Source organism: Lemur catta, chromosome 6, assembly GCF_020740605.2.
Source record: "Lemur catta isolate mLemCat1 chromosome 6, mLemCat1.pri, whole genome shotgun sequence".
Classification (NCBI taxonomy): domain Eukaryota; kingdom Metazoa; phylum Chordata; class Mammalia; order Primates; family Lemuridae; genus Lemur; species Lemur catta.
In genome coordinates this window covers 44486814-44505097 of record NC_059133.1, presented here as the reverse complement: position 1 = coordinate 44505097, position 18284 = coordinate 44486814, and the positions used below count along the sequence as shown (strand labels likewise).

General features: G+C 39.0%; 1 protein-coding gene across 3 annotated transcripts in view; it reads right to left on the bottom strand.

The window, feature by feature from the left end:
- MDM1 (Mdm1 nuclear protein) overlaps window positions 1-13772 on the bottom strand; it is a 28703-nt gene extending 14931 nt beyond the window's left edge. The window contains exons 1-7 of one of the 3 annotated variants that reach the window (XM_045553410.1): window positions 13616-13772; window positions 12515-12629; window positions 8763-9133; window positions 7574-7708; window positions 5173-5340; window positions 3940-4043; window positions 3759-3858 (exon numbers count right to left, since the gene is read on the bottom strand). In XM_045553410.1, the coding sequence (XP_045409366.1) occupies window positions 3759-3858; window positions 3940-4043; window positions 5173-5340; window positions 7574-7708; window positions 8763-9133; window positions 12515-12629; window positions 13616-13633 (1011 nt within the window). In that variant the 5' untranslated portion in view covers window positions 13634-13772. Of the gene's footprint in view, window positions 1-3758; window positions 3859-3939; window positions 4044-5172; window positions 5341-7573; window positions 7709-7742; window positions 9622-12514; window positions 12630-13615 lie in introns of those variants that run through there. The other 2 variants (XM_045553411.1, XM_045553412.1) reach the window with 2 other exon arrangements.
- Between the last annotated feature and the right edge of the window lie 4512 nt (window positions 13773-18284).

Genomic DNA, 18284 nt, shown 5'->3' with positions numbered 1-18284 from the left:
ATCCCAGCAGAGTCCTATGGCTTCAATGAACCAAACCTGAAAAAATTCCAAAAGGATAATTCAAAATATTGTTTTCTTCACTGCCAAAAAAAATATTAAGCTATTCATTTATCATTTCTATCAACCCTATAACTTTCAATAAAATTGCTAGCAGTGGTTTTTGCATTTAACAGGTAGAACTGAGACACATGAGTTAGGTTTGTTGAACTTCTAACCAGGGTATTGTGAAGGCACAAAAACCTTGTTATAAAGTGTCTTGATGTACTCTAGATTTTATTTCTAATGAGTGCCCCCATGTTTCAAATGTTTCATGGCCACTCCATCACCTCGATGATAAAATCTGCATGCCTTACCATCACTTCCTCCTCTGTGTTCTCAAAGTCCTTTGTGCACACCCCCATTAATACTTATTCTGTTCTACTGGAATTAATTGCTCACATCCTCCTCCTCCATTAAGCTATGAACTCCTGAGGTGAGGGAAAATGCAGCAGTTAAACATTGAGTATACAACCTGTCCTGAGTATGGACTAAGTGGTAGGTCTGAGCTAGATGTGGCAGCAAAGATAAGCAAGAAATTCCCTGCACTCAATGAGCTCAGTCTGATAGAGGAGGCTGACCTGCATACAAATTCTTATAATATTGGTGTGGTCTATGCCGTAATAAACAAATGAAAAATAAGTTGAAGTATTTCAAAAGGGGGTCCTATCAAGCCTGCACTATGTGTTAGGTAGAGTGGGAAGGAGTAGCATAGGAGGCTGCATTCTACCCATGTTTGATGAATGAGAGAATGGATCAATATCTCCTCCATGTACACAGTTATCTAGTTTTCTTTAATATCAATTTTATTTAGAAAGGAGGGTGAGGAGATACTTCACAGAAATTCTGTAAACTTTAGTTTATTCAGTTTCATTTGTTACTGATATTTAAAACTGAATGCTTTAAATTTACTTTATCAGCAATCTTTGTTAATAATCTTAGTGCTAATGTTGAATTTTACAAATATAAAATTTTAAATTTCTATAATCCTAAACTAAGATGAAAAATTAGGAGGCTGACATTTCCCAAAGTAATATGTTCTACTAGAAAGAGAAAAAAATCAATGGTGTGAACTCAATATTAACAACAATCCCTGCAGCCAATAACCAGAGCCACTGAAAAGGAGAGGAACAAACCATTCCCAACTCAAAAACACACACATACACACCCCTTTCTGGGCCAAGTAATGCCATCAGATTATATGATATAAACACTGTAAGTAGAATGTTTTCACTTCCAAATTTCTTTTCCCAAATTAAGAATTCAACTAAATTGTTTAAAACTTATATGAAAAAAATCAAATTCAAAAAACTGGAGATAAAAGTAAAATCTCATTTTTACCTAAAAATCATCCCCCCAAAATGAGGAGTTACTTTATACCCAGTCTTTACAATGCCTGTCAAATTACAGGATGTCTCTCAAATGTGGGACTTTATCTTGAAACACAGTCCTATTTTTGCAAGACACACTGGAATAAAATTACCTCAACCAATGTAGTTTGGATGATTAAAAGATTACCTAACAAACAAGGAAAAAAATTTTTAATACAGATTCAGTAGTTATTCTGAGGATAGGATCTAAAAATTGCAATTGCTAACTATTATTTAAAAAGTCCTTTAAGCAAGCACTTTAAAAAGCAATAAAGCAACAGTACAAGTTTTTATATAATGGAGATGACAAATATACAATCACTGGACAAATAAAACCACCCTCATGTTATGATAGGTATTTGGGACTTAGGATAAAATACCCAACAGATTCAAAAAGTACAGTATCTCAAACAACATAGAAAGAAAGGAACAATACGTGGACCAGAAAACTGTAATGTGACTGAAAAAGTGAGTTAACCTTCTAATAACAAAGTCACTGATGTCAAAATGCATTTGAAGAGTGTGAATACACTCCTTCAAGAAATGTTAGGAGTAGGAAAATGAAGGAGTATTGTACCTCATATTTAGGCACCTCATAATCAGCCACATATAGTAAATGCCTTCAAGGAGATTTAAGTAAAATATGGCCCGTATTAAATGTCTATAATCTGGTCAACTAAAACTGTTATCATCAGTGATCACTGACTTCTTAGCTAAACATTCTTATTCTTTCTAACTCCAGTTTACTTTTTGAATGATTTTGCCCAAAGTAGTTAAGGCAAACTATCAATATACCACTATCTAATATTTACTACCAACAATATAGCAATTAAGAAACAAAAAAAGTCATGTTACCAAGATGTCATAATGGGAAACCTTGAAAAAACAGACCTCAAATTAGCAACATTTTCTTCCCTCAAGGCCAGATAATGAATTTCACCTTATCATGACTTCAGATTTAACAATCCTCTCAATCCATTAAATGTTTAGCTCTGAGGCCTAAATGCATCTTAAAGAAGTCTCAGAGATGAAGAGATAGTTTTTCCAAAACAGTAAGTTTCTCCTGACCTCGACCTAGTGAAGTGCCTAAACGCAACAGGCCAGCAGCTGGTGCCCATTTACTGGCCATGCTCTGTGTCCTGCCTCTGCCCTGGCATTTCCTCACTTCCCATCCAACTCCGCAGACAGGGACCCCCTTGCCAAGATCTGGGATAGCCACAAATTGCTCAAGAGCTTACTGGATTTGAGTCCTTTCTTCCATCATGACTGCTTTTGATGCTCACAGTTTTAACTTGATTTCACCAGGGTGAATATACAAACGTGGCCCCAGATAATACCTGGGATAGCTTCGAGCTTTGTCTTTGACACTGCTTGTTTGAGCCATGCTCCCACAGAAATAGAAAGCACCCAGAGCAGCCATGCTAGAAGGAATCACCCTGAAACAACAGGCAGAGCACAGCATCGCCAGGACATATGTCTGGGAGCTGCCAGCTCCAAGAACCAGCGCCTCAAAGCACCAGCACTTTCCCCCAGAGGCTGATTACATGTAATCGTCAGAAACGGTTTTAGGTACTGAGTTAAATGAAAGAGTCATTCCCTGTCCAGATTATCCCGCTGTTTACAATGACGGGGAAGTGGGATGTTTACCAATGTCTAATTTAAACAGAAATGTTTTAATTTAGCTCATTCTTATAGAAAAGACAAAAGACTATCAAAATACGGTTTAAAAGTTGCTAATTATACAATAAAACAAAAATGTTCCATTGTTTGTCCTTTGACTATAAGAAGCTAGGACTAAAGCAGCACTTCTCAACTCTAGGATTAATTACCCTTTTCCTCAAACCTATCTTTAAATCCCCAGAGTTTCTCCCATATGTCAGGGTACCCCAACACTGTAGCTCAAACTTCTAACAGCACACGCTGTACCTTTCTTTTGCTTACGGACTGCAAGAGTATGCACTGACAGCAGATGCCACTATCAGACAAATTATCTGATCTTGAAAACAGTCATGAGAGAGGAGAGGTCTGGATGTTATAGAACAATCAAATCTATAAAGCTACAATTCTATAAATCAAGTTTATTAACACAATCAGATGTTTGATTAGAAGAAATTTTTAACTTTAAAGACTTTACTAATAATATTAATCTCTAAGGAACCAGTAGCATAAAAAAAATACATTTATAACTTATTCCTAATATATACAAGATTAAGTTCTTGATACTTTTAGTGCCATTATTGTATCATACTTCTTGAAATTGTAGTCTCTATTACTACATGAAACTCATTGTGAAATTAAGTTGTTATACAAGCTGAAAGAAAATATGGGCTTATTGAGCTTAGGTACACTTACCTGATTTGGCATGTTTTCCTTCACACATGTCCAAACTCCAGCTTTATATAAATATTGAGCTGGGCTCAGAAATTTTGCTCTATATTCAGAATTCACCTTCCTAATAGAAATGAAATGAAAGTAAAAATTTCATCATGTTGATCATCTAAATACCATGATATTTTCCTACTAAAATACATACCCAAGCCTTTGATGTTTCCAAGGAGTAAGCTTCTTTTTAGGCTGGTTTGAGTCTTTTAATTCCATCTCTGCTTCTAATTTTAAAGGATTGTCTGTTTTATTACACTAAAATGGAAATAATTTAAGTTTTTTATGCTTAATATATATAAAGTGAAAACAGAGATATTATAAAGTTAGACTTGGATATTGTATTACGTTTCTGTTTGTAGAAGCTTTAACGACTAAAGATAACAAAAATCACAAGAAATCAACAAGCAAGTTTTGAAACTCATATATCTGGTTAGTTTTTTGAAGTATAGCTCAGGATAGACTTTCATTTTCTGACAATAAAGATTTTAGAACCTTGGCTAGGGAAGAAAATTTTTAAATTAACAAATACACATCTAAATAAACAATGTTATTACAAACTGAACAGTGATCTCACATTTGCTCTTGATAGTCTAAATTTGCATTTAATTGTGTTACATAATTAAACATACATAAAATCCTGATGAATAAGTTACCACATTGCTTTACTGAGTAACTTAGCAACTTTTTTTCTCCCCAAGAATGTCATAGTTCCAATATATGCATTTATATATAAATGTCAATTTACTTTTAGTCGTATACTTTCTATTTTTAGGACCCACAAAGTATCAGGTATCAACATTTCAGGAGATTCAAAACTAGTATTTATACCCCATTTACCTACAATTTACAATGATTTGAGCCTCGTGCTGCAACTGAAATGGCTAAAATTTCACAGAGAAGCAGTTATTTATATATCCTGACATAAGTCATGTGAATTATACTTGCTATAATGTCATGCTAAAACTTTGGTTTAAAATACAGCAGTGTTTGTGTGTGTTTAGTTTCTATTACCTAAAGTGTTTCTATCACTACTGCTACCTCTGGAGCTCACATTACTGTAAGTCCAATCATTTGATATTAGACGTAGTAGACTTACCTGTTCTATTGTTAGGGTCATCATATTGTATTTTTATTTATTCATTTATATATCTGTCTCCCCACCAGCCCAAGAGCTGCTTGGGGCTTACTGTGTGTGTTAGCCTTGCATTCTCAGTACCTACCCCAGGCCTGCTGCTCCTAGTAGGTGGCTCAATGGACATTTGATGAACAAACAAATTAATGAACCAGCTAAAAAAAAATCTCAGATGTACTATGTAAAAGAAAATGTATAGAGTCTAAAATCATGGGGATTTGGTTTTGTTTAAGGTTAAGAGTTAATGAATACCTTTTTTTCAGGAGATACTGTTTCAAGATTTCCGTTTTCTCTCAAATCATTTCTTAATTTTGGTTCTTTCACTGGAGATAACCCCTTGAAATTTCTTTTGTATTCAGTTTCGGGAATGATTGAGTTACCTCTGAATTGTGGAACAAATTTGCTTTTATTGTGGAAAACCTTAAAACAAAAATTATTTTAGTTTAGTTTTGTTGGTTACATATGGAGAACTTGGGTCTTCAATTTGCTTAAGAAAACTCATACATAAAGTTGAATTATAGGACACAAAAACAGCAAAATTATATATGATTGTTTGTGATTCCACTTCACATGTCTAACATCCAAAGGTCAACTTTCTGTACTCATTTTGTTTTGAATAATAGTTACTGTAATCAGAATAACACACCAAAATAAATAATGAACCATTATTGTGTTGGAGCTTTCCTCCCTAGTGGTCCTCATATTTCCTCCCTTCAGTTTGTTAATGGGATGAGTATAAAATAGGCATAGTTTCATAGCATGAACATAGACATTAGCTCTATTAGGACAACTTTGTTGTCAGTTCTACAGGTTCTTTTCTCTCCTTGACATGAATTTTCTTTCTTCCTGAAACAATAGGATATTCTTAACATTTTTAATACCCTATATATTCAATTTATTTAGTTTTCTTTCCTTTGCTTATTTTTAGCATTTTAACACAAGGAAAATTTCTGGCAATTACTACATTTCCATTTTAAATGTTTCCTTTTATCCTTAATATTTCACAATATGCTTCCTATTTTATGGGACATTACCAATGATTACAAGGAAAGCAAATGGAAAAGATAAGGAGCTCAAATGAGGTATACTATTGCTTTATAACGCCAAACAGTACATCCTCATACAGATCAAATCCAAACAAATAAGACCTCCAGGACTTTCCTGACAAAAACTGTTCTGACTTTTTTACATATTAGTAAAAGACATCCTTTCAGAAAGCAGGTGTCTGACAAAATAGAACTGAACGGCTCCTTTAGAGGTTCCAGTATAGAAAGCTGTCTCAGAGCTCTTCAATCCACAGACCCTGAAATTGATATGCTTTGAACTAACAAAGAGCATTTGCTTCCAAAAAATTTCTTTGAAACCCTCACTAATGATAGCAATAAAATTACTCGTGAAAATACTGCTAGTGAATTATTTTACATTGTACTTTCAATCCTATAAAAATAACATTCCTATACAATGCTTTTACTGACACGTAAAAGTTGACGGTGAGGCTTTGATTTGAATCAGCTCTACCTTAAAAGTCAAATACTCTCCAAAAACTGAACAATCACAATTTTCAGGTTGTAATTTTGTAGGTACACTTACTATCCAAGAACACCTATGAGCAAGCAGTACTGATCCCATTTACTAGGTTAATAAAGGGTACATATCACTTAAAATGTTATATAAATTTCCAAGTTACCTTAAAAACTGAATAGTAATTAAGCCTAAAGCTGGCATAATTTGTAGGATCACTGGTATTTTTATTGTAATGTAAAATGACAGATGTTATTGTCTTGCTGAATCTAATTATCCTCTCAGTTCTTACGGGTATATAAAGCATATAAGTGAACGTTAAAGTACAGAAGACAATGAATGTGAGGGTACGTGTGTGTGTGTGTGTTTATAAATAAAAACACAAAGACTGAGAAAAATAAAAGACTAAGCTGTCATAAGCCTCTGGAGATATTCTAAGTGGAGATATTTTCTACCTAGGCGTGAAAGTATTGTTAAGAAAATAAATGAAGAGTTAAAATCCTAAGCACTGTCCAGAGGATGGTAATAAAACAACAGAGTATTTATTAGCAATGGTAGCTCAATTCTAAAATTGTGCAAGAGCACAATGAAATCTCATATCACATCATTGCAGCTTTTGAATTTTGTAAATAGAGTTAAGCTGATAATTCCTATTACTGTTCCTCTGGTACAAGGACAAAATTATGTGTCACTTTCAACATATTTTGTATTTATTAAAATAAATATCCAAAGCAGTTATACCTTTCTTAAAAGACAGAAAACATGCATTAGTCAACTAAACACAACGTTTTAGAATAAAACCAATTTAAATGATCTTTTTAATATATGAAAAAATCTTATAGCATGCAAAAACTTACCAGTTCCCCAAGTTTTCATTACCCTGTCTCATATTTAGTATATGTGATGGATCTGGCAACAATGATCATCAGTAGCCTAGGACAGCATAATATTACTACTATAAATCGTAAGTAATAGGATGATTTCAGCAAAACTCATTTTCAGTTTTCTAGAACTTACCTCTCCAGGCCTACTTAAGTACCTAATTTCTTTCAGCTCTTAATTCTATGTAAATCTACATCACTAGATCAGATGATGATACTCAGAAACATATTAATTACATCCATTAAACTACCTGATTGGCTGCAAAAACTGGAGCAGTTTCTTTAGGGGTCTTCCAAACAAACTGCCTTTGATATTCAGAATTTCTCAAGGCATTTTGTGAAGGAACAACAGTCAATCCAGCTTTTTTACGTAGAATTCTATCCAACTGTTAAGGGAAAAAAAAAATCCACTCAAAGCCATTACAAATTTCTATTCAAACTTTAATTGTGGTAAAAAACACATAACATGAAATCTACCCTCTTAACAAAATTTTAAGTGTACATTACAGTATTGTAAACTATATGCACATTGTTGTACAGCAAATTTTTTTCAACTTATCTTTTTAAGGTGTCTATTTAAAATTCCTTTCTATCAAGGGACTATTACACATCCCAGGAAAAGATAACATCTCTCAGCCCCTTCCTATCAATCATTCATAATTAAATATATAACCAAAAAATTACAGCACCTTGTCTTAACTACATATTGCTTCTGTGGACACCCCTTCCCCTGCCCACCAGACTCACACATCACCTTCCTTGATTCCCCTGCACCCCCTGCCTTTCTCAACAAGCCGCGGATTCTTCTCCAACACTCTGAAATGCCTTTCCGGGGTTCCAGTCAGTGGTGGACATGAAATGGGGACAACACAGTGGAGTAGAGAAAGAAACATGGGAGGCAGCGAAATCTGCGCACGGGTCCCTGCAGTCTCTGCTTATGTGCTCGCGGGGACCTGCTGCAGGCCAGCTGCGACATAAGAGAACAGAACTGCAAGATCTTTGAGAGCCAGCCAGAACTCTCCTTCCTTTTGCATTCTGTCAACTGAGATTCTGTTTGTTTCTTGCTGGTACACGATAAGAAATTGAAAAAGGGCTAGGCAGAAGTCAGCTCAGCACCCCTGCCAGAAGTAATGGCCTACTCCCCTTCTCTGTCTCAACTTGATCTCTCCCTTAGGACTCAGATGTTGATATATGATGAATAAAATCCAGATGCAGGGGGTCCACCCAATGAAGGGATATCTTAGTATAACCAGTACAAAACAGAGAACATTAAGACTAGAACTAATTTGCAATAACTAAAGTTAATAGCTTATCAACTATTCTATAGTTATTAGACAACAATGGAAACATTTTAAACACAAAATGTAGTATTATTGAAATGATGATGAAACCCACACAGAATTCTATACTTCTGAAAAGAAATATAATAAATATGCCTACCCCATTATCTACATTTTCTGGAGGAATCTTGGTAGAATGTTCCAGTTCCACATTTGCATTAACTGGTGTATGGTTTGGTATTACATCCTCATTATTTTCTACAACATATGAAGTCCCTTCAGCTCTGGAGTCTGTAGAATGGGATCTGGTTCTTTTGGGAACCCTGGAGGCTTCTAGTGAGAGAACTCTTCCTTGGGTAACATCTTTTTGTTCTTCCTCTTGTGATTTTGGTGTTTCCAGGGCTGCAGGCTGCGGTGCTACAACCACATCTTTTTCTGAGATAGCTCCATTCCACTTAAGAGATTTGGAAATCTGTGGGTCATGGTAAGGGACTCTTCTTTTTGAAATAAAACTTGGCTCTTTCGTGATCCCTACAAAATACAGCATACAAAAATAGCAGCCACCAAAGCAAAAAGTTACAAAGACAACTTTTAATAACACCCATGAGGGGGGAAATGGAATTTAAAATTCAGTTGAGATACATATATCTATATACACATACACAAAATATCCTTCATATTACAGGATAGAAAATAAGTACAGTTTTTCAACATAAAATGTTATTTTGCTTAAATATTAAAAATTTGACCATAACAAAAAATTAAAAATTGGGGTCACAATGTTCGAGTTAACCTAACAAAAGTCACCAGAATTGCAACGTGATGGACCTGGCAAGCTAGGCAGCACACGCTGCCTCCGTTTCTGATTACTTTTCCTGTGCTACTTAACAGAACAATGGGCCCTGGTACTGTCAAATTTTGGAACTTTTCACAAAGCTTCTCTTATGCAGGACAGACCAAGAAGAGAAGGGATGAGATGTCTTTATGCTGGATCTTGGTTCTACATCTGCCTTGATTTCCTGAGAATTAAAAAGAATGAGCCCTTTTAACAACAGCTAAGATACAATTTCTCTATATTTCTGTCTGGAAAGCAAATGTCCAAAAACTTAACCTTCTACCAAAGTAAGAAGAGCTCTGCAAAATGACAGCCACTGAGATACTGCCCTAGTTTGGGGCCATTCTTTAAATAGAAAGACTGATGTACGGTGAGGAAGGAAGATTAAGACCAGAACAGAAGGAAAAGGAAAGTAGACAGAAAATCAGGCATCCTCTATCACAGATGTTGTGGCCATAGAACCCAGGGTTCCCACCCTTTTACAAGGCTTCCCTAGACCAGTGGTCTTCAAACTGGGTGTTTATGTCCGAGGGGGGCACACAAAGATGTTCCGAGGGTAAACAGAAATGGACAGCTTTCCCAAATCCTCAACACCACGTGTGCTCTTGCCTGACACGGATCTTTCGGCCTGAGAGCTGCATCTGCCATCTGCAGTTCCATTTCCCACCAGCCCCTTAGTAATCTCCCTCTTCCCTTTTCTTTTACAAAAGAAAGACACCTCTCTCAAGCAGCCTGAAACTCCAGTCATCAACCTAAGGTACAACAAAATCTCACAGGTGGGGGAACAAAAAAAAGGGACAATTCAAGAAAGCATAACTCCCAAGGGAGAATATTTGAGAGCAAAGCAAAGAAGGCAGAGATTAGAAATAACAAAGAAACAGTGCCTTATCTCATACACCTCCACATATTGCCCTTCACCTATCTTAGCATTAAAATTCAGGTGTGAGAGGGATGTCATATGAAATGTATATGTGCATATTAACACATTTGAATTGGAAGATAAAGTTAGACTTTTGTCTCACAGAAAATAATTCTGATTTGGCTGGTTAGTTTGCCAATGAAGGCTGACTTTGCCAATCATATGATGAACCTTTTCCAAAAATTGAATGAGCTAAGTTGGCAGCTCCAAAGTTTTAACAAAACATATGTAAAACATATAATATTCAATATGCCAGAAATTACACACTTCAAAACTATTCATAAAAACTTATGATAAAAATATTAAACATCAATTTAAAAATGTGAGAGGAGGGTACAATATTTTTCTAAATGCTTTCAGTAAAAAAGCTTGAAGATCACTGCTTAGTCTTCTCTCTGCTTTAACACAGAGCTGGGTTTCTGGCAGAAGAGCAAAATGAAGGGATGATTCTCAAGTGGTCTGCCCTTGTCTCCCAGTACCAACAAATCCCCAGGGGAAAAAGCCTCTATGTTAAAAGACTGTCCAGCCAATCCTGGGTAAAACTGCTCTTGTTCGTTGCTAACATCTCGCCTCCTTTCTGAATATCCTGGAGTTCTTGCTCTGCCCCTCCCCTTACCTAAAATTCCCCACTAACATTCCTCCACTAGACCATCCCTTCCTTCATAATGTCCCATGCTCCCAAGTGGTTTTGCTCCCACCGTCTCATTCCATTACCCTCCCCTCAAATGTAGCTGAGCTAAGCTGAAATGTTATGGAGGCAACTACCTGGCTTAACCAATTCCCCAGCGTTATAATACCCTCTAGGCTCTCAGGAGGGTATCTACACATAAGGAATTTATTTTGGATCATTAATGTAATGGTGCCTCAAATGTGTGGAATATCTGGTCATTTGGAAAAAGATTATGAGCAGAGGGGTGCTCCCAGCACCCTCCCTGAGAAGCAGGGACACAGTCTCTAAAGTCAAGCCCTAAGTGAAGGATCCTGATGCTTCAGAGGGAGCACCCACTCTAGCCCACAGTTTCCTTTGTTCTCCAAACCTAATCCTGGAAACACTCTTCTCATCTTACTAACTCCCCAGGCTTGGCACCCTATCCATAAGTCTTTTCTTTTCCTGGCTTCAAACATCTAACAGTGGAAGGACTTACATACCACACGTGAAGCACTCTCACACACATCACACATGTGACGTGGGGCACCAAGCACCTATCTGTGTATATGCAACAAGCCCTTAACAGGCAACATCTCATTTAATCCCTCCCAGCAATCCTGTGCAATAAGCTTCCTAAAATCCCACTTGGCAAAACAGGCTCCATTTGCCCAAGGTCACACAGCTATTGTGGATTCAAACTCAGGTTTATACATTCATTCAAAAATTAGTTTCGATAAGCAGTAAAGTGTTCCAAGGCCCTGTGTTAGATACTAGGTAGGAACAAGGTGGGACAGACAGAGGATAAGACAGAGCCCTGCTCTCCGAGATCTAACATCCTAGTGAGGGAGAATTAAACGAGCAGGTACGAGGAAGTCGTTCTGTCTGTTTTCTCTTCTACCATGCTCTAGGAAACCTTGACCCAGGGCTCTAACTTCCTTGGGATATAGGGCAGAAGCATGTGTGATGACAAGAACATGACATGACCTCTGAAATCGTGGGCTGTGAATAAAATAGACTTGATTTCAAATCATGGTTCTGCCACTTACTAACTGCGAACCTGGGGCAAGCTACTTAATCTAAGCTTCCCTTCCTCAAGACCTTGGGAGTCCTCTTCCCCAGGCCTGCCCCCTATCAGCTTTCGGGTCTCAGCTCACATAACACTTCCTCAAAAGAGCCTTTCCTAACCATCTAAAGTTTTTTTTCCCCTCCAATCAATCCCTCCCCCATGTTATCTATCAAACTTCCCTACAATTTTATATAACAACCTGAAATCCCCTTGTTCATTTATTGAGTTACTTGTTTACTGTTTCTCTCCACAATTAAGGGACTTTGGTCAGGGGTATATCCCTAGCAGCTGGGAATGGTCCTGGCCCACAGTAAACCCTCAATAAATATTTGTTAAATAAATGAACAAGTTAACCAGGCCAACTGAATTCTTAATAAATCATTTTGCAAACTTAGTCCAAGATTTACTCAAGTTACAATGGCTATTGAGTTTGCTCAACTTACCTATTTGATCTGATCTAAGTCCAGCCCATGGGTACTTTCGCCCCACAGAGGAATTACAGGACTCTGACAAATAAGACTTTTTCCACAGAAAGTTCCTCTGGTATTCACTCAGCCCCTGTAATGAAAAGCACACTTTAAGTATAATGCAATTAATGAATGTTGTTTTAAAGCAGACATTTTTAAAGAGAGTTGAAAATCTTAAGATTGATAATTAAACACACACAAGCTCCTTAATAGAAGCTCATGTTTACCCAGCCCTGTACTAAGCAGTTCACACGTGTTATATCCTTTAATCCTCACTACCACTGGAGGCAGATGCTAGCAGAAATCCCAGGCTCAGAGAGGTTACACTTTCGCTGGGTGTCTGAGTCCAAAGCATAAGCTCTTGTCTGGTAACCAGTGACGATCTAAATTCTTATCACCACAGCTTTATCCCAAGTTCTCACCAAGTACACAATATTATGTATTATGCCTAGCACCTTTTGCTATTTTGGTAAAGTTAACCAAAGAAAGACAAACTCCCCTCCCATTCTGGATACAAGCCTTTAAGTTAAAAGAATAAGCGTCAGCTGTGGTCACCCGTTATGCTGCAGGGTGCCACCTGACAGCTACCAGCTCAGGTCCCTGGAACTTTTAACAAACCCTAAAACAAATGCACAACTATGTAAAATGCGTTTTTCCTATACCCTGTCTTTGCTAAGAACTCCATTTCCCAAGCCTTTAAAAGACACATACGCTTTAAAGTTATAAAGGGAAGGGCGGGTTCAATGCTAACTAAATGGGCCACAGGTGTCCCAATCTGAAGTCACTTTCATTTCCCATTATAAGCGCCCTTCTGCCATCTCCACTCCTCGGAGTCCCCCAAAATAAACCCATCTCCATCCTATCTAACTCTCTGACACACGGGAACTCGGAAATGTGCGTGAACGGAGAGGAAGCTGGGTCTGCGGCGGCGAACGTCCTCCGGGGCCGCGCAGGCGGGGTCGGGGGCGGGCAGCCCCTGCGGGGCCGAGGGGAACCGCGCAGGAAACCAGCGGGGCCCGCGCACCCCGCGCCGCGACTCCCCCCCGCCGCCTTTGGGCTCGGGGACCCCCGTCTCACCTTGAAGCGCACCGGCATGTCGCCCGGCGGTGAAGCCCCCGCCACTCCGACAGTTAGCGGGACAGAAAGCCCCGAAGGGGCGGGGCGACAACAGTCGGTTCCCTGGCAAAAGCCTCGGCCTGGCGTCCCCGACTACGCGCCGGCGCACTCCGCGCTTCCCTCCCTGAGCCCTGTCGCTCTGCCTTTCCCCGCCCACTGTGAACCTAAGGACCAATCGAGGCTCTCAAAGTCCCTTACCGACATTACAATTCGTCCAATCAGTGCCCCAAAGGAGGCCGCCCACCTCCCGCGGCCAAACCCGGAGGGCTGAGAGAGACGGCGGGCGGAAGGCCGGCCAATGGGGTCCCGAAGCCGGGGTGGGCGGGGCCCGCGGGAGCTCCGTCCTGTGAGCGACCGAAGGGTCCCGCGTCGCCGGCTCCTGCGCGACAATGGGTCTGCCTGGCGGCCACTCTCCCGCGGCCGGCGCGCTGGGCCCGGGCTCCTGACATCATGAAACGCGAACGTGGGCCCTTCGTTCCACAATGTATGACAGAACCGAATGTTTTCGGTATTCAGGTCTGCTCTGCTGATTATCAGCTCCTACAACCGACAGCCACATTGCACTAGTTATTGTCATATCAAAAGGGATAGGCCAAAACATAAATAGAGCTTTGGCAGGTTTCAAAAAAAAGTTATTGATTCTCAAAAGACAAACTGCTATCTTCCTCCAGTGATGTTCTTCCTGCCCCAATCGTCACCCTCCCCCCCAAAAGATGTACTTACAGCGCTTAGATTAGAAAACATTTATTCGAGATGCTCGGGATTCTCAACTTCCAAACCTTAAGCCTTGCCTCTCCTCTCAACATTTTTTTAAAAATAAAATTCCATCCGATTTTAATATACTATTGCCATCATCATCCATAAATATTTCTTGCAGAACACTGTGCTGATTCTGAGAATTGGGAAAGAAAGAAATTTGTCCAGATAGTTCTCTGATATACTTAGAAAGGATGTGCATATGTTAAATATTTATTCAATAATGGTATAACGTGCTAAATTTCCAAATGAGAGGTGTAAATAATAAGGAATCAGGGTGTAAATAATAATTGGGAGCAGGGAGTCATCCCTAGGGTAGGGATGATTAGAAAAAGCCTCAGGAGGAAATATTCAGATTCAGCCTTGTAGACAGAAGGACCACAATAAGTAAACAGGAAAACCGGATGCTCAAAGGGCAGATGTCGGAATGGAATGCTGCCAGGCTTCTTCCAGGAACAATGAACATAGTGCTTTTTACTTTTGTCTTTTGTTGACTCAATAAAAGTGTACCTCTTTTAAACTTTCAAATATTAACACCAGTCCTTGATGCACCTCCTTTAAGCATCTTCTGCAAAGGCTTGTCTTCCTGAATCCTGATTGATGTCTCTGTTCTTCTTCATCATCACTGAGAAAGTTAAAAATTCATTTGAAGAAGCCACCTGATATCTGAAACAAAGAGAATATTAAATTAGTCCCTATGCAGCCATGCATCCAGGGGGCCCTTGATTAATGTTAATTGGTGATGACTGCATCTCTGTCGTGTAAATTAAGATGGCACAAACAAGACACAGTGGAACCTAAAACAAAAGTCGTGTGCAAGAAAGCAACCCAAAACAAAAGTCGTGTGCAAGAAAGCAACCCATCTTACATGGTAGGAAAGACACAATTCTTGTTGTACACATAGCTTTGTTACCACATAACAAAGGTGGCAAGGTGAAATCAGCAAAAGCAAACACATAGAATGTAGCCTGTCTGCTAAACAAGGGCAATGATAACTGCAGTAGAACTCTGCTGAACAAGGAGTAAGTGATAGGAAAACCAAACAGTAGATGGTAAAAGTAACTTAGGTACATCCTATGTTTGCTAGATATCTATCATATGGACTCAAGGAAGAATAATATTGTACTTTGTCATTGTTAAACAAAAACCTACCCCAGTTTATGAAGCAAAGATGTAGAAATGAAAAAAAGTGACCGCCTCAGTAAATAAGTTGTGTAGCCTGTGTTTTATCAGCTCTTACCTTTTCTGCTACTGCAGGAAACAGACCCAGTACCCTACAAAGTTCCACCCAAGTGTTTTGGGGAATCCCTAGGAGTTGACTGATACACTTACAGCTGTTACATATGTTGTGCCCAGCAGCACTGCTGCTTGTTCCAGTAGTCACACATCTGTAGGTGTCACTCTTGCTGCTGGCCAGCGCAGCCACTTAAGCTTGGTACTGAGTCTCCACTGGGCACAGGTACTGGGCACAGCTACTCCTCACACCACCCAGCCCTGGTGGTAATCCATGGCAAAGTACCTGTCTCCCCTTTTCGTGTTACCCTCTTGTGAGTTTCAAAGTCTCTTAGAGAGCTTTCTTTTCGTTTGTATTTTAGCTTCCTTATCTCTAAAGGGCTCAAAATGAAATTAATGGCATCTCTAAGCCAGAGAGTAATTCCTCAAGTGATAGATCTCATGCTGTGCTTCTCTCTTCTGCTAGCTAAGGCCCTCTTATGGGAACAAGGTTCTCACACCAGCTTCTTCTTCCCTTTGTTGATTTCTCTGTTTCCCATACAAATAGATTTCTGTCTATTGCCTGTGAGAGACTGAATTTGCCCAACCTCTACAAAGGGCAATTTGGCAATCCTTTTGACCCAGCAATTCCTCTTCTATAAATTTATCTTCCAGATAGACTCACACGTATGTGAGAAAAATATTCATTTAATTTTGCATTGTTTCTAATAACAAAAGGTTGGAAACAACCTAACCATCCATTGACAGGGGACTAGTTAAATACATAATGGTTCATCCGAAGCCCAGAGCAAGAACAGGCTCTGCAGCAAGTCCAGATGGCGGTACAGGCTGCTCTACCCTTTTGGGCCCTCTGACCCTGCACAGATAGGTTAGTCCAGCCAGGAAGACAGGAACTACACTAGGCATTTCAACAAAGAGAACTCAATATAAGCTATTAGTTAGTTATTGAAGAACTTCAAAAAGCCACAGGGAGAAAGAGAGAATAGTAACTCAGGAAGCAGCTCACACTCTAATGCTGGGAGAACAAAGGGGAAACGTTGAGATGACTAGAATGCAGAGGTTTGCAGGAGAGGCCTCGTGGAGCTGGTCAGACCCCTGAGAAAGGGTCACTGCCCAGCTGGTGCGGGTCCCTCTGAGGGGACAAAATGAGGCTGCCTCTGGGAACACCCAAAAGAGAGAATAGCTAGAGACTGCAACCAACTGCCACTGTAGAGTAAAAAGTCACTGCGGAGAGAAACAGCAAGCCAAAGAGAGCATTCCAGTCTCTCTCGAGTGTCCCCTCTTGGCAAATCTGCCATGTGGTTTGCAGAGTAGTCTGAAGGGTGAGGCTTATTAACTTGCACACACCCATACAACCCTGAAAAAGAAAGAGGCACCTCTTTATGAGCTAACACAGAAGACTTGCAAAGAAAAACGTAAGGCATAGAAGAGTGTTTACAGTATACCATCAGTTGAGAGAAAAAGGAAGAAAAGAAAGGAAAAAAATGCCATATGATGTCATATAATGGCATCATTCCCAGGCACTTTCTCCCTCACTCATGAATCTGGCTCTGTTAGCAGCAGCTGTAAAGATGAAGAGCATTTTATTCAGCTTACTGAGAAGATATGGAAACTTTAAGGTATTGATAGTTAGTTACCATTAGGGCTATTCTTTCTACATAAAAGAATTCCTTCCATTGGCCCTTTCTAGATTTATCTTGATTTATGTACATCACAGTAAGGCTGCTGCTTCTTTTAGAGACAAAAACATATCAAAATCTTTTAAAGCAACTTTCTTTTGCAGTTGAAATATAAATGTACTCACATACTGCTCATTCTATTAAAAATAGGAAGTCAATTGCTTCACAAATTTAACAGTCTCTCATCATTTTCTCAGTAGCAGTTGAAACATTGGAAAATTTGTATTGACCTCTATTTATTTTTATTTAACAACAACAAATAATTATATATGAGCAAAACACCATCAGACGAAGGTTGAAAAGGGGAAGCACAAAGATGAGTAAGATGTGGTCACTTCCTTCAAATACGATTACAATCTGATGGAGGCACAGACATGTACACAAAGAACATAGGAAGTGAAAAGAAAGGAAGAAAGGAAGAAAGGAGGAAGCGGATAACTGAGCACCTTGCTATTCTAAAGATGCTTTTAAGTCTGGTGCCAGAAAGTTTGATCCAAGACAGGGGGTTAAAGAGTAGGTAGGATAAAAGAGCCACTTTTAAATTCCATTCTGGGAAACACCTGATCTAGAGGGCTTTCACTTTTTTTGTTCTACTGTAGGTGGCTGAATTCAGACCAGATGTTCCCCAAGAAGATTTAACTAACATTTGCTCAGGATCGGTTCCCAAAAAGGTAAATTACCTGCTGTCTGTTGTCTCTGTTTTTTTTTTTCTTGTTGCATCAGAAATCAGAGTAAAGCTGTTTTAGAAACTACCGTTTTATCAACACAGTAATACAACAGCCTTGTGTTTGCATATATGTATAATAATTTTCTCTGAAATACCTGATAAAGTAACTGAAATTCCAGCCTCCAGGCTGAGTAATGCTCTTTAGCTCTGTAACTTTCTCTTGGGTCACACTTAATTGGGGTTTCATTGGTAAATCTTGAGCTCAGCCTTTGCCAAAAAGCAATCAGTCTGACAA